Source organism: Vigna unguiculata, chromosome 7, assembly GCF_004118075.2.
Source record: "Vigna unguiculata cultivar IT97K-499-35 chromosome 7, ASM411807v1, whole genome shotgun sequence".
Taxonomy (NCBI): domain Eukaryota; kingdom Viridiplantae; phylum Streptophyta; class Magnoliopsida; order Fabales; family Fabaceae; genus Vigna; species Vigna unguiculata.
Window position 1 is genome coordinate 22,439,133 of NC_040285.1, and position 16,398 is coordinate 22,455,530.

General features: G+C 31.8%; 1 protein-coding gene across 1 annotated transcript; it reads left to right on the plus strand.

Moving 5' to 3' along the window:
- Window positions 1-9,272: 9,272 nt before the first annotated feature.
- On the plus strand, window positions 9,273-11,800 carry LOC114190072 (endoglucanase 17-like). The gene is made up of 8 exons (XM_028078837.1): window positions 9,273-9,597; window positions 9,718-9,924; window positions 10,094-10,294; window positions 10,387-10,479; window positions 10,568-10,729; window positions 10,810-10,921; window positions 11,003-11,166; window positions 11,273-11,800. The coding sequence occupies exons 1-8, from the start codon at window positions 9,355-9,357 to the stop codon at window positions 11,603-11,605; spliced, it is 1,515 nt and encodes a 504-aa protein (XP_027934638.1). The 5' UTR covers window positions 9,273-9,354; the 3' UTR covers window positions 11,606-11,800.
- The last annotated feature ends 4,598 nt before the right edge of the window (window positions 11,801-16,398 follow it).

Below are 16,398 nucleotides of genomic sequence, written 5' to 3' on the forward strand. Positions count from 1 at the left end.
AGCAGGGAGTTCAAGATTAATATCATTAAAGCAAAGTGGCTTAGTGAAACCTTGGACCGAACTCTAATAGAGAATCCAAAGCTAAAGATAAATGACGTAAGACAAAGGGCTTTAAGAAAATGGAATACACATGTCTCAATATCAACAGCTCGTAAAGTAAGGGCAATGGCTGCAGATATAGTAGATGGGTCATTTAAAGAGCAATATAAAAGAATCTACGACTATGCACATGAATTAATAAAATGTAATCCTGGATCAACTATAAAAATCAAAGTGGAAAATGATAATGATGAAGCAATTTTTCAGAGGTTTTACTCCTGTTTAAAAGCATGTAAAGATTCTTTCGTTTTTTGTAGACCCATCATAGGTTTGGATGGTGATTTTTTAAAAGGAAATACGAAGGTGAGTTGTTGAGTGCTGTGGGTAGAGATGATAATGATCAGTTACTACCCTTAGCGTATGCTGTTGTGGAAGTTGAAAACAAAGAAACTTGGACATGGTTCTTGGAATTGCTTATTGGTGATCTTGGAGGTATTGACGTGTGTGGGACAACGACCTTTATGTCTGACCAACAAAAGGTATGTTTAATATATGTTCAATTTATTAATTTTTGTTTAATGTTGTAAGTACTAATAATCTTATCATTGCACATGGATTGGTGCCTGCCATTCAGGACCTATTACCCACTGCTGAGCACAGGTTTTGCATGAGGAATCTGTATGCAAATTTCAGAAAAAGATTCTCTAGCAAAAAATTAAAGATACTCATGTGGTCAAGAGAAAAGCTATTTGAAGTGAGGCACATATCCATGATTGGAGATAAGTACACAGTGAATGTGGATGCTCAACATTGCAACTGTAGGAAATGACTTCTGACTGCTATCCCTTGCTGCCATGTTATTGCAGCAATGAATTTCATCAATGTCAATGTTGAGGACTTCATACCAATCTGCTTCAGGAGATCTACCTACGAAGAAATATATCAATCCATCATCTTTCCGGTCAATGGTGAAGTCTTATTGGAAAGAACTCCTTACCCTGACGTCCATCCACCACATAAGAGGATCTTACCAGGAAGACCCAAGAAAAAAAGAAGGTTGGAAGAGTGGGAGTTGAGAAAGGATAACACACAAATCAACAAAGGAGGTCATAGAAAAAAATGTAGCATATGCCGTCAAATTGGACATAACAGGAACAATTGCCCAACTGCTGAAACTCAAACAACTCAACCACCAAGGAATGAAGTGAGAGTCAAGCAACACCACTACCAACACCAGAAGAACCATCTCAGCAGTTTAGGATGAAATTACAGATTAGGAGGAGGCCATGATAGCAGCTACAAACGTCTTAGTTATTTTTTGGAATTTCTGATGTATAATTCATTATCGATGTACTGCATTTTGACTTTCCTTAAACTTCGTTCAATTTCACTTTTGCCAAACATTGATGTCGTGCATTTTGATGAGGATGAATTAATGTTATGAATTTAACTTCTTCCAGACTTAGATTAATTTAATTTTTCCCAAGCTTAGATCAATATCACTTACTTCAATTCTCAGATTAAGATGTCATTTTGAACATGGTGGGACTAATATCAACATAATCAAACTAATTCATTTCTTCATTTAACAATAGTACAAAACAGATTGGACTTTAAAAGATTACACACAATAACAGTACGAATAATACAATAACAACACAAGTGAACCCTATTACTAATTGCAGCCTCTTCTCAGCAACCTTCAATGACTTCTCCAAATCATTAATTTGTCTCATTTATGTCATGATGATGACATCCTTCTCATCAACACCACCATTTGAAAAAGTTGCAGCCCACATTATTGGAACCACCACTCTATAAATCAATAAACCAAAAATTAAAACCAATTTATTATTAACACAAAAATAAAAACAGATTACACCCAAAATTTTCTACCAATATTCTTTGGAGTTCTTGTCATCCTCAAAGTTTTCATCTCTCCGCAATTACAAATCGGGGTTACTTCATTTCTCGTTGAACCACCAACAGTGCACGAAGTGATATAACACGGTTGTCTCCAACGATTACAACCAGAGGTAAAGGAAGAAGATTGGGACCATAACATACCTATATAATGGGATTGCAAGAAGAAGAAGATTGCAACAACACCAATTGGGAATGGAGGAACAAGATTGCCAAAACTCACCAACTGCCCAAACATTTCTTACAAAAACCCTAACTCACTTATTTATCCCCAAATATCTAATTACCACACATGTATAGTACACGTAACACACCTTAATACAAACCGTGCCACATGTACAATGCTCCGTTAATGATTTAAACGACGTTACAGAAAATGACGAAATAAAACACGAATTGCGAAAATGATGACCATTTTAAACATTCGGTAAAAATGATGACCATTTTAAACATTCTTTCAAAATGATGATCATCCGTAACAAACACTACGAAAATGAGGACTAAAAAGGTATTTAAGCCTTTTTAATATTATTTTAAAAAAAGTAGGTATTTTGGTGAAGAATAAAGTAATAAATTTATTTTATTAAAAGTGATAAACTGGAAGCTATTGGTGAAGATGAAAACAAAATATATTTTACTTCACATATTTTGAATCATTATACTCTAACGATCCAATTGTTCATTAGAGGAGCCATTTTTTTTGAAGCATTATACTAATTATCCAATCTAATAATCAAAGAATTATATTACTCTGTCCCTCCAAAATTTTTGGTCAAAATCGTCATTGAATGTAGTTATGTTCAAATGATGTATGTCAATTAAATATTTTTTATGTCTCACATTTCAATCTTTCTACTCCTTTTTAATATTTTTATTTATTGTATGTTTCTTTTCACATGAGAATGTTTAACACTCTCAATTTAAGTGTTCAATAGCATAAACCTTTCATTTACTAGGTAATATAGAAAAACTTATCTCATTTATTCTATTATTATTAATTTTTATTTCATTTCAAGAACACTTTGGTTTCGCTAAAACAATTTTCGTTATCTCTCAACCAATTACTAATTGATATGTGAAAAATTTTCTTATATCGCGAATGTATTTTTTTTTATCTTATCATACCCTTAATTATACATATGTTTTCATTTGTGCGATTTCATTGAATGATCTCTCAAATTGTTTATAAGAAACACGTATGATCATTACTTTTAATATTTATATTTGTTGTTTTTTTATCATGTAGAATACTATTTTGATATTTTTTATATAATTATTTTTATTTTCTAAACACATGATCATACGTGTAATTTTATCAGTATAATTGTACAAATAAATTTTATTTACTATAATATAATGATTTAATGTAATTGTCATGAATTTTTTTATTACCATGCAACATATATTGAAGTTCAAAAGATGAAAGATTTATGTTAAAATTATATTATTATTAGTTTAATTCTTGTTATTTGTGTGATTTTGATTAAATGATGTATTGTAGTTTTGATTAGTATATAAAAAAGAGAGATTTCATAAGAGTTTAAAAGATCGAAGTAAACAAACACTTAAACTATTTTCTAATTTGAATATTTGCTTTCCTTTTATATTTTTTAAGGTATTTTTGAATTTTATTAATTATGTTTCATTAACGTTTACAAATTTAATAAATGTTTTGGTTCTCATAAATTTTATTTGGGATTCTAGTTTGAAATGTATACAATTATACTTTCTTTCTAAATATTTATATTGATGAAAAAACTCTTATTTTAATATTGAATATTTGATAATATTACGTTTCCTTTAATGTAGTTTTTCATTATTTTATAAAAATTAATTTAATAATATTATGTTTCCTTTATTGTAGTTTTTCATTATTTTATAAAAATTAATTAATTAATATTCAAACAGTAAGAAAACGGGTAATGAGAGTTTAGGTACAAGTATATGTTGGAAATATTTTATTATAATTTAAAAAATAAATAATTAAAATAAAAAAACTTACTGTTACTCATGTTTGTATAGACCTTTAATTTATGGGTTAATAATTTTTATAGCTAACGACTATATTCTTATTACTATTTACTACTTTGTCTCCTTTTGCTACTATAAATACCACCTAGGTGAATGGGGAAGAATACAACGACAACAACAAAAACAACAGAAACAATAAACACTAGAGTTCTCTAAAAAAGTGTTCGTCTTTTCTTTTCTATATTATCTTTAAGACAGTGGTGTTAATAAGGTTTGGAGATCCTTCGCTACACTCGATCGATCTGACGGGTTGTTGTATTTTGGGAGAGAAACGCATATGATTTGAAACACATATGATTGTGTATTTGTTTAGCCCTGTGCAGGAGGAGCATTTTCTCTCTAAGGATAGCGCTATGCGTGCCTCAACCCAGAATATTTCTACTCCTTACCTTTTATCTTTTATTTATTATTGTTATTATAATTGTTGATCTCTGATTAATATTCATTATTTATATATATGTTTCACTATTATTATCGCTCTAATTATTATTATTATATTATTTTCATATTTTTATTATTAATAGTATTATTTGAGTAATCATTTTCTAACATTCTCAGAGAGAAAAACTAAGTTCTTGTTATTTCTATTTTTGATTACTCGTTTGTATTCATTTCTAAAATTAAAAAATTAAAAAAAATATAGAGCTGAAGACTGAAAACACATTTTATGAACTAATGTGTTGCTTATGGTTATAATTAAATCAGTTTCAACTAAGCATAAAATTTTATGTGTATAATTGTTTCTATTTCTATTGGATAATTTTTTTGTGTGATGTCTATAGCTCATGCTTATGTTGTTATATTAATTTATACTTTAATATTGTCTATTCTTACCATTGATAAAGGTGTTCTATATCATGAATATATTTTAATTATTTTGTATGAAAATAATTATAAAATAATTTGTCATACTAAAACTACTATTGTGTTATGGAAAACAATTAAACTAAACTTTGCATTTGCAAAGGAAAATAAAATTAGCTTGATATTTATATGAAAAAATAAATGACTGATAATAAATATAATCTTTATCAAATTTATGAATTCAAAATTATTGTTTATGACATGAAATTAAAATGAATTATTTTAATTGATATCATGTTTAAGATCATGTAAATGCTGATAAAAGAAGAAATCTTCATATCAAAAAATTGAAGGGATGGTCAAGTAAAAACTAAACTTGTCTTCCAGAAACTTCCTTTTTGTTGAACAAAGTTATCAAGTGGTTTCCAAGTGCAATAAGATTATTAATTCAAAACATGCGTTTTGGTTGGTAAATGATATATTTGTGATGATTTGTTTGAGTTAAGTATATTTATCTTGTAATAAAATATTTATAAGTTTTCTTTGATTATTACAAAATGTTAAGTTGTGATTTTTGACATGCTATTGCTACAATTGTTCAGAAGTTGAGAACTTTTGATAAGAGACCATTCAAATTATAAAATTTTGAGGTGCAAAATTAATTAAATAGAGAAGTTATGATACATGTATGTATAAATGAGTGTTTTTGTGTGAAACTCATTGTATTATTCATTAAGTAACATCTTCATATAGTGTATGATGTCAATATAATGGTGCAGCGAAAGAAAGAAAAAAAAATGTTTTGATATGTTAAATGTTATGATTCAAGTTCTAGCTTGCTTAACATTATATTAGTGAAATTTTATATCTTCCTTACCATAGTTTGAACACAAAAGATTGTGATAAAACTTTTTATGAGTTATGAAAGAAAGTGTGGGGGTGTCTTGCAATGGTTAATATACATGTTAATAAAAACATCTTGGTTATATATTATAAAGTGAATAAATATTTAGAGATGTTTTCTTCAAATAATAAATTGACTAAATTTGTTTATGATACCTCGAGAACTATTTTTCCATCTAGTGTAATATTATTTGTGTTTCTTATATTATGGAAATATGTCCAATTTCTTGAGATTATTGAATGATATTTTTAATGTAAATTGGATATTGATTTTGGTGACGCAAAATCACCTATTGGTTATGGCTATGTTTTAACCTTGGATGGAGGTGCACTATCATGGAAATATGTTAAAAAGTTGTTGTTCTATCATGATCTACTATGCAAGCATAAATTATTCCTTTGTTCAAAGCATCCTGACAATTAAATTGTTATATTTAAAGTTTTTAGTAAAAGTGTCAATGAAATTGACATATGAGAACGAGAGACAAATATATTAGAAACTTAATTACTCATGATATTATCTCTCTTGACTTTGTCAGGTCAGAAAGAAATATTGCAGATCTGCTTATTAAAGGGTTGATGCATCAACAACAAGAATTTAAGTCGTCGAGAGGAATGAGACTATAGCCCATAAATTAGTTGCAACAATGGACACCCATCTCCACATGAATGGCGATCCTATGGAATGGAGTTCAATGGGTAATAACGAAGTTGTTGTTGACTAAAGTACACCAAATAATTTGATTAAATTTTATGTCTCATTCCTATGGCGAGGTGTACTATAAATTGTGACAATAATAAGGTTGAGGTATGTGCATTATTATGCTTATTTTATAAAATACCTCTTAATAAATCGAATGGTTGAGGTATGTGCATTATTATGCTTATTTTATAAAATACCTTTTAATAAACCCAATGACAATTATTGTAGGGGTGTGAGTCACAAACCACCCTTTGAGGGTTTACCTAGTGAGTATGATGGTGGGGTCGCCATTGTGAGACATGGGCAAGTCTCTAAGTGACACTCATGAAACAAGATACATGCACAAGGCCGTAACGTGCACCCACTGATTAGAACCTATAATGAACACCGATATTGTATGTGTTATTTACTAAAACTCGGCCACAGGAGATGTAGTCCAAGACAATCAAGTCTCTGCATTTTCTCGGGTGGAAGTTTATAAGCACTAGGTGTAAGGGTCAGACCCGGAAGGTTCCTTACACTGAACTACAATATTTTGTTTAAAAAGATAATATATTTTTTTGTTTTATTTTATTTTTTAAATTATGTGGGGGATTGTTGGAAATATTTTATTATAATTTAAAAAATAAATAATTAAAATAAAAAACTTACTGTTACTCATGTTTTTATAGACCTTTAATTTATGGGTTAATGGTTTTTATGGCTAACGGCTATATTCTTATTACCATTTACTCCTTTGTCTCCTTTTGCTACCTATAAATACCACCTAGGTGTATGGGGAAGAATACAACAACAACAACAGAAACAATAAACACTAGAGTTCTCTAAAAAGTGTTCTTCTTTTCTTTTCTATATTATCTTTAAGACAGTGGTGTTAATAAGGTTTGGAGATCCTTCGCTGCACTCGATCGATCTGACAGGTTGTTGTATCTTGGGAGAGAAACACATATGATTGTGTATTTGTTTAGCCCTGTGCAGGAGGAGCGTTTTCTCTATAAAGATAGCGCTATGCGTGCCTCAACCCAGGATATTTCTACTCTTACCTTTTATCTTTTATTTATTATTGTTATTATAATTGTTGATCTCTGATTAATATTCATTATTTATATATATGTTTCACTATTATTATCGCTCTAATTATTATTATTATATTATTTTCATATTTTTATTATTAATAGTATTATTTGAGTAATCATTTTCTAACGGTATATACTCGTTACCAAGGGAGGAATAAGGATGAGATAAAAACTTGATACTCAATTAAGTTTGGATATAAAAAGGAGGAATGATTTTTTCCATAAAAATTGTATGAAATAGTGAAACTTGTCTTATCATATTCCCGCCATGCCGCATCCCATTATCATCTCTAATCATAAATACAAAATACAAAGGTCAATTAGTCAACTAATATCACCTAAAATTAATATAAGAATATAGGTCATTCCGATTTTAAAACATCATATTAATTTTGTTATCATATATATATATATAAATTAACTTGATTCATGACTCAGTTACTTTCAAAAGATATATATTAAACATATTCATTATATATTAACATATGACTCAAAATTTAAACTTATCAACTCAAGATAATTATTTGCATCTATGCAAACAATATCAATATAACAACTTTCGTCGAATCTTCACAGCTAAAATTTCCATACGAGTGATTTGAAAACAAAATAAAAGAAACATAAATATATCATATCATTAGCATAAATAATTTAATTGTTTAATACACACTACATCTTACTCAAGCCACTAACACTAATCCAACGTTTTAAATTAAATCTTACCAAATAAATAAATACAAGCATTAAAAATAATATCATTCAAAATATCATTCTTATAATTTTTTATAATAATTATTTAATATATATATATATATATATATATATATATATATATATATATATATATATATATATTAACCATATTGACTATCTCTTTTTCTTGACAAATTATAAATTACCACAATAAGTACTATCTTTTGGATAAACTACTTTCGAAATCATACTAAGAATGATTTTCAATAAGTTGACAATGTTAAAAAATAGCAATACATCTGATACTCTATTCTTAAAAAAATGACTTGTCTAATTTTTCTTCATGTTTTTCTACTTCTTTTTTTTAGTTCAGAGGAAAGACGGTTAGGGAAAAAAGAAAGAAAAAAGAAAAGAAAAAAGAAGTAGAAAAGATAAGAAAATAAAATCATATAAATTAACAAAAGTATCTTCAATATTAAAATGTGTAAAATAAAGATAATGTATTCTTTCAACTCACTCTTTCCCTACTTTGCTCTTCAAAGTTAGGAGGTTAACATTGGTCGTAGGTTCCAGACTTATAATTTCAAAGTTAATGTTCCAAAATATGGGAAGAGAAACAATTATTTACTTCCCTCTTTAAATATAGAGATCTTCTGCTGCTGGTTTCTCTGTAACCTCTTAATCTATATCTAATTCTGTCATTTTTGTTCATTTGATTTTTTTCTTTTCTTTCTTCTTTCCTTTGTTCCTTTTTTCAACTGTTACCAGAACAAGAATAGAGGGTCCATTTTCCCTTCCCTCTACAAGCAAATCGTTTTCTCTCTATTCCTTTTCATTCTTTCTCTGTTCTCGAGTAATATTTTTTAAATTAAAAAATAAAAAGCAGGAAATGGAGTTTTATTATATTTCTAAAACTTTTTTGTCAAAAATTTTACTTTAAAATAGGCTTGATTAGTTATTGTTGAAAAAAATGAAAATAAAAGAAAAGGCAAAACATAAGACTGTTGTTATAGGAGGAGGATGTGGACCTAATAATTGTTGTATTGTAACGAAGCAGGACGTTAGAGAGGCCGCAGCAGCTTTTGCTTTATAAAAATCAGAGATTGAACATCGAAACAGCACACACTCTTCGCAGTGCGAACTGCAGGTTGCTGTTTGGTCGTTTCACATTGCCTCTTCAAAATGACTTTCTTCTCCCTTTCCCTCACCATTCTCCTTTCCCTTCTCTCTGTTTTTCTTCTACATGCCAATGCTTACAATCACCCCATTCACCATCGCCACCCTCGTTTTGCCACTCATAACTACAGAGATGCTCTCACCAAATCCATTCTCTTCTTCGAAGGCCAGAGGTCAGGGAAGCTCCCTCCTAACCAGAGAATGTCTTGGAGGAGGGACTCTGGTCTTTCTGATGGCGCAGCCATGCGTGTATGTGTATATCTAACCATCTCATAGTCATGCCAACTCTAACATTGCCATGTTTCTTTTTTTTTTTTTTTTCTTTTCTGGTGTTTTTGTTTGCTTATTTTAGAGTTCACATGAATGCAGGTTGATTTGGTTGGAGGGTACTATGATGCTGGGGACAATGTCAAATTTGGCTTCCCCATGGCCTTCACCACCACCATGCTCTCATGGAGCGTCATTGAGTTTGGTGGGCTTATGAAAGGTGAGTTGCAGAATGCCAGAGTGGCCATTCGCTGGGCCACTGATTATCTTCTCAAAGCTACTGCACATCCTAACACCATTTATGTTCAGGTCAGTTCTGCCACACTCTTGCTGAAATCAACTAACACGTACCCTTTTCAAAGTTCATTCATTTAATTTTTGTGTATTTTACCTTTTTGATTTTGGTATAAAAATGGAGTTAGTTAGTCTTCTTCAGGTAGAGTTTAAATTCTGATCTTGGTTTGGATTGGCTTTGCAGGTGGGGGATGCTAAGAAGGACCATTCTTGTTGGGAGAGACCAGAGGACATGGACACTCCAAGAAGCGTGTTCAAAATAGATGCAAACACACCTGGTTCAGAAGTTGCCGCGGAAACTGCTGCAGCTCTTGCAGCTGCTTCTCTGGTTTTTAGAAGAACTGACCCTACATACTCAAAAGTTTTAGCTAGAAGGGCCATCAGGGTAAGCCTTTGATTCAGTTTTCAGAAGCAATTTTCAGTAGAGAAAATTGCTCTCCACTAAATCTGAACACTGTATTTTGTTTGTGGGTTTAGGTATTCCAGTTTGCTGATAAGTACAGGGGGTCCTACAGCAATGCCTTGAAACCCTTTGTGTGTCCCTTCTACTGCTCTTACTCTGGTTATCAGGTAAGCTTTCAACTTTTAAGGGATGTTCAGTTTAGCAAGAGGAGAGACATACTCATTACTCAAATTGTTTTGGTGAATAATATTGTAGGATGAGCTGTTGTGGGGTGCTGCCTGGCTGCACAAGGCTACAAAGAATCCGATGTACCTAAACTACATTAAAGTTAATGGCCAGATCCTTGGAGCTGCAGAGTTTGACAACACCTTTGGGTGGGATAACAAGCATGCTGGAGCGAGAATACTTCTTTCCAAGGTTTCTATCCTTCACTGTACTGCAAACAAAACTAGAAACATAATGTTTTCAAATTTATAGTTTTGTTTTCTTGGTTTTAGGAATTCCTGGTTCAAAGGGTACAATCCCTCCATGACTACAAGGGCCATGCGGACAATTTCGTTTGTTCCCTAATTCCTGGGACCTCTTTCTCTTCCACCCAGTATACACCAGGTGAAGTTCATTTTTACTCGCTCCCAGTGGAAACATGTCTCTGTGGTCCAAATTGTAACGGTTACTTTCTTGTTATACTAGGTGGTCTTCTTTTCAAGATGAGTGATAGCAACATGCAATATGTCACATCCACCTCCTTCCTGCTGCTAACATACGCCAAATACTTAACCTCAGCTCATACGGTTGTTAACTGTGGTGGAATCGCAGTAACACCAAAGAGGCTTCGGTCAATAGCTAAGAAACAGGTTGGGAAAAAAGAAAAAAGAAAAACTAGAAGCATCTAAAATGTGTCTTAAAAAGTGTGATGGTGTTGTTAATTAAAGTTGATTATTTTAATTATTGTATTTGCAGGTGGATTACTTGCTTGGAGACAACCCCTTAAAGATGTCGTACATGGTGGGGTATGGTCCAAGGTACCCAAGAAGGATACACCACAGGGGTTCATCTCTACCGTCCATTGGTGTACACCCTGGAAAGATCCAATGTCGTGCAGGCTTCGGTGTGATGAATTCACAGTCCCCCAACCCAAACATTCTAGTGGGGGCTATTGTTGGTGGACCGGACCAACATGATAGGTTCCCAGATGAACGGTCAGATTATGAGCAATCAGAGCCAGCCACATACATTAACTCACCCCTTGTAGGAGCACTCGCTTATCTTGCTCACTCATTTGGTCAACTCTAAGACTCCAACTAATTTGGGGTATCCCATGTTTTATTTCAGTAGTGTTTTATTTCTTAGAAGCACACACTCATTTGAGACACCTTAGAAACCTTATTGCTACCACGCTTATGTACGTGTATGTATGTTATGTCCAGTGATAGTGTGTTCAACTTCTGAAGAAATTGAAACCGAGTTACCGATGTTTTGTTTTTGGTATTTTCAGTTCCTAGTTATAGCTTATGTGGGGTCAAACATAAATTTAAGAAATAAAAGGAGCATACAGTAAAAGTGTGAAGATGGAAAAGGAGTATTTGACCGTTGAAAGTGAGGGTGAGGGTGATTGAAGTTAAGGGTGTATGACAAGTGTCAGCGATGACAGAAGTAAGACTTGACCTTTTTCTTGTGAAGGAGGGAACTTCCCCAAAAGTGGAACACAGCGCTTACTTCCAAAGACATTTCACCAATTCACGTCTTCATATGTCAAACTTGAAGCCAGAGGGAAGAGTTGTTCTCTATCTCTGCATAGATCTAAATTTTTACTCGATTTAACGTCCTACCCCATAAAAATACAAAACTTACAAAATTCAAGAGCAAACAAGTTCGTCATCTAAAATTGGAAATTTACAAAACACATTTCAAATCTGTTAGTTTACAAATTCAAAAGCTTACTAGTTATCTGTGCTTTCTTTCTTTGTAAAACTTTGCTATCCACAACAACTCATTCTCACTTGAGTAAAAGGAAAGGATATAGAATGTGTTATATTATTTAAACATAAAAAAGACAATTATATTTTGACTATTAAATTTGGACAACTTTCTCTTTAAATATGAGGTGTCATTTTTTAAGTGATTTTGAAATATTGAAAATGAGAAAATAAAAAAATGTAAAACCATTTTAGAAGATTTCACCTAAAGTTGTAAGAGAAAGTTGTCAAAATTTAGTAGTCAAAAAATTATTTTCCAAAAAAAATTCACAAATGATTCCATATATATAATAATTAGCTTTTTTTAGTTTGACTTCTCTAAAATTGGAAAATGTATTTTGAGGTACAGGGTACCTATGAGCATTGTAACGTATGGAATATATATAAAATAGGATAATGGTACTTTAATCCACTTTTTTTGATCCACTTTTAACCTACCACTCTTATCACCCTTAGATCATCACATCACTACAAAAGATTAAAATAGATGATCTAAGGATGATGAGACTGGTGGGTTAAGGGTCAAAAAATGTGGGTTAAAATATCATTTTCCTATAAAATAATACTAAAGTAAAGTAATAATAAAAAGAAAGGGAAGGATAATCATCACCCTCATCTGATTTTTTTTTTTTATCTCTAATGCTGTGTTTGTGTTTAGATTGATGTGTGGATTTGAGGGAGTGAATTTGCATTGATTTGAGTTGATTTGCAGGTAAAGAGGATATTGTTTGGATTGAATGAAAAGATGGTATGATTTGAGTGAATATGAGTGGAAAGTTTGTCTATGACTAGAGATGACAAATAAACTCGTCCCGTGGGTATTGCCCGAACCCGTCCTTGTTTTGATGGGAAATCCCCACATTGACTGGGTATGGGTAGGGGGAATCTCGATTTTTTCAATTGGGTATGAGGATGATTATGGGGATGTACATATCCCCGCCATAATACCCGTCCCCGCCATATCTCCGTCATTATTTAAATTATTAAAATATTCACAATTAATTAAGTAACCCTATATATATATATATATATATATATATATATATATATATATATTTTATTCCAATTTTTTATTTCTTCTAATTCTTTGGTTTGTCATGAAACTCATTCGCATATCCAATATATTTTTCATCTTATCATAACATTTATGTAATTATGTTAAAATGATGTATGTCAATTAAAAAAATTTTATGTCTCATATTTGAATATTTATATTATTTTTTTAATATTTTTATTTATTGTATATTTTCCTTTCACTTGAGTATGTTTAATACTCTCAATTTAAGTATTTAATAGCATAAACCTTTCATTTACTAGGTAACATAAAAAAAAATTCTTTACTTATTTTTATTAATTTTTGTTTCATTTGAAGAACTCTTTTTTTCGCTAAAACAATTATTTCTCAACAATTGAGTATATATGTTGATATTTGAAAAGTGTTCTTAGATGTCTAAGGTATTTTTCATCTTATCATACCCTTAATTCTACATTGTTTTCCTTTGTGCGATTTCTTTCAATAGTTTCTAAGACATACATTTGTTAATTTTTTAGCATTTTTATTTGTTGTTTATTTTCATCATGTAGAATACTATTTCAGTATATTTTATCTAATTATTTTTTATTTTCTAACTCATTATATCAATTATACTGTAATTTTTCACTATGATTGTATAAATAACTTTTATTTATTACAATATCAAAATTTAATGTAATTGCCATGAAATTTTTTTATTACCATCCAACATATATTGAAGTTCAAAAGATACAATATCCATGTTAAATTTTTTTTATTATGTTTATTATTTGTTATTTGTGTCATTTTGATTAAGTGATGTATTATCATTTTTATTAGTGTATAAAAAAGAGATTCATTAGAATTTAAAAAATTGAAGTAAACAAACATTTAAAATATATTTTAATTTGAATATTTGCTTTCCTTTATTTTTTTTTAAATATTTTTAAATTTTATCAACTAGGTTTCATTAATGTTTGCAGTTTGCAAATTTAATAAATGTTTTAGTTCTGATGAAATTTTATTTGGTATTCTAATTTAAAATGTAAACAATTATAATTTATTTCAAAATATTTGATATCAAAGAAACAACCATCCTTCTAATATTGAATTGTTCTGGTTCAGAAAAATACTAGATAATTCTTCGCCAAAATGTTCTGGTTCAGAAAAATACTAGATCATTCTTCGCCAAAACAAAGAGAAAGTGTTTAAGACTTATTTAGGTCAAAAAACTTTTCATCCCTTGACCATGGGAGTAATCTTCTTATTTATAGAATAATTAGTTACAAATACTAGATTCTACAAATAATACAAAATAAAATTATCTTTTTCTCCTAAAATATCTCTAAATATAATAACAACCTTTATTAATCCCCAAAATCCCGCCAAACACGAAATTCAATTCAGTTACTATTCTCCCCCTCGGTGATGCCCCGATCTACTACTCCCGATCTGCTATATGCCAAAAATTTGTCTTGCCTAACTAAATTCTCTTAACTATCATCTCGGCCTAAAATCGAACCACTTTCTCTGGACCAGTACACAACTCTCCAACTTCTGCACTTTCTCGTTTCCAGAACGAGGAGAGCAGAAGTTGTCTTGTTAATAACTGCTCTTCACCACTTCCCGTAAAATCATAATTGTTCCCTGCATTTTTGCAACCACGTGTAACTCATCCAACGGTCCTATTTTCCCCTCCTTTTTGAATATCAAACGTCACTCATCTTCCTCTTTAACCTACGCAACCCCAACCATCCCTTCATCTTCTCACTCATTGCACTCATGCTCCTTCGACTCCCACGTATCCTTTCTCAACCGCCATTTCCTTTTTCCAGGTATTTCTTCTTTCTCCTTCAAATTTCATGCTTGTCCCCTTGCTCCCTTTGCTTGCTTCTATGCATTATCTCTGTTTTTGTACTGTGTTTTAGCTTTGCGATTGTATTTTCCTCCTTCCCTGATTATCCATAGCTTACTCTGAAAAACCCCTTACCACGCCGCCACTGTAACCGCCCTCCATGAACACCCACTATAATGTCCTCTATTCCTGGGCCCCTCTGGCCTTACGCATGGAAACCTCATCCATGACTACCCTCACTAGGATTAGGGCTTTCAGACGCCACCAAACCTTGTGTAAAAGCAATGAAACTGATGTAACCGTTATTGCCTGCGATGGTGATGAACCTATTTGCAGAGATGACAATTTATTTCCCATTTCCCCTCAAAAATTTACTTATATGTATGTTACTTTATTCGAGAAGCTAGGTTTACGACTCCCTTTCAATACCTTCGAAAAAGAACTCCTCACCATTCTGAACGTTTCTCCATGCCAACTACACCCTAACAGCTGGGCTTTTATTCGCGCTTTTCAAATTCTATGCACCCACTTCGGAATTACTCCCTCAAGCAGCATGTTTCTTTACTTCTTCGAATTACGAGCTCCCCATAAACAACTATTAGTCTCCCTTAGTGGAGTTAGTGACCGAGCTCTCCTAACCTTATACAACTCTTCTTACAAGCGTTTCAAGGGTATTTTCATAAAAATAGTCGCCCCCGATCACAGCCCTTCCCTCCTAGAAGGCTTCCCCTTATATTGGTGCCAATCGCCCAACCTTCAATCCCCTCGGCAATTAGAAGACCTGGACCCTTCTGAGAAAAAAGACTGCTTGATGCTGGAACAACTGGATGTTATTTTTGATACTCAAAAATTATTAGAGCTGGAGTTCCGAGTGGTGGATCTAAAATTCCACATCAGTACTTACTTTACTATTGTCCTTTTATTATTTTGCACTTAACATCACCTCCCTCTTAACCAATTCTACTTATTTTTGCAGAGAGCCTAATGGCAATGTCTCATGAAGATATGTTAAAACGAGCTCGCCAACTCAAGAAGCAAAAAACAACAACACCCGGTGCTAGTCCTTCTGCACCCCCTCCTCGTATCGAACTTCATGAAGAGACATCGGAACCCGATCTCGAGCCCTTGACCAGAAAATTCAAATCCCGAGGCAAAAAGGTAATTGAAGCCACCTCGCAACACTCAACCTTGCAAATTTAGTTGGCTCCTCATCAGACAGTGGGACGACACCGAGATGAGCTTT

What these genes read in the sequence shown, in the direction of transcription:
- LOC114190072 (XM_028078837.1), top strand. Translation starts at nt 9,355, where the DNA reads ATGACTTTCTTCTCCCTTTCCCTCACCATTCTCCTTTCCCTTCTCTCT. An exon ending in CTGATGGCGCAGCCATGCGT is followed by an intron (nt 9,598 to 9,717) that starts GTATGTGTATAT and finishes ACATGAATGCAG; the next exon opens with GTTGATTTGGTTGGAGGGTA. An exon ending in GCTCTTACTCTGGTTATCAG is followed by an intron (nt 10,480 to 10,567) that starts GTAAGCTTTCAA and finishes ATAATATTGTAG; the next exon opens with GATGAGCTGTTGTGGGGTGC.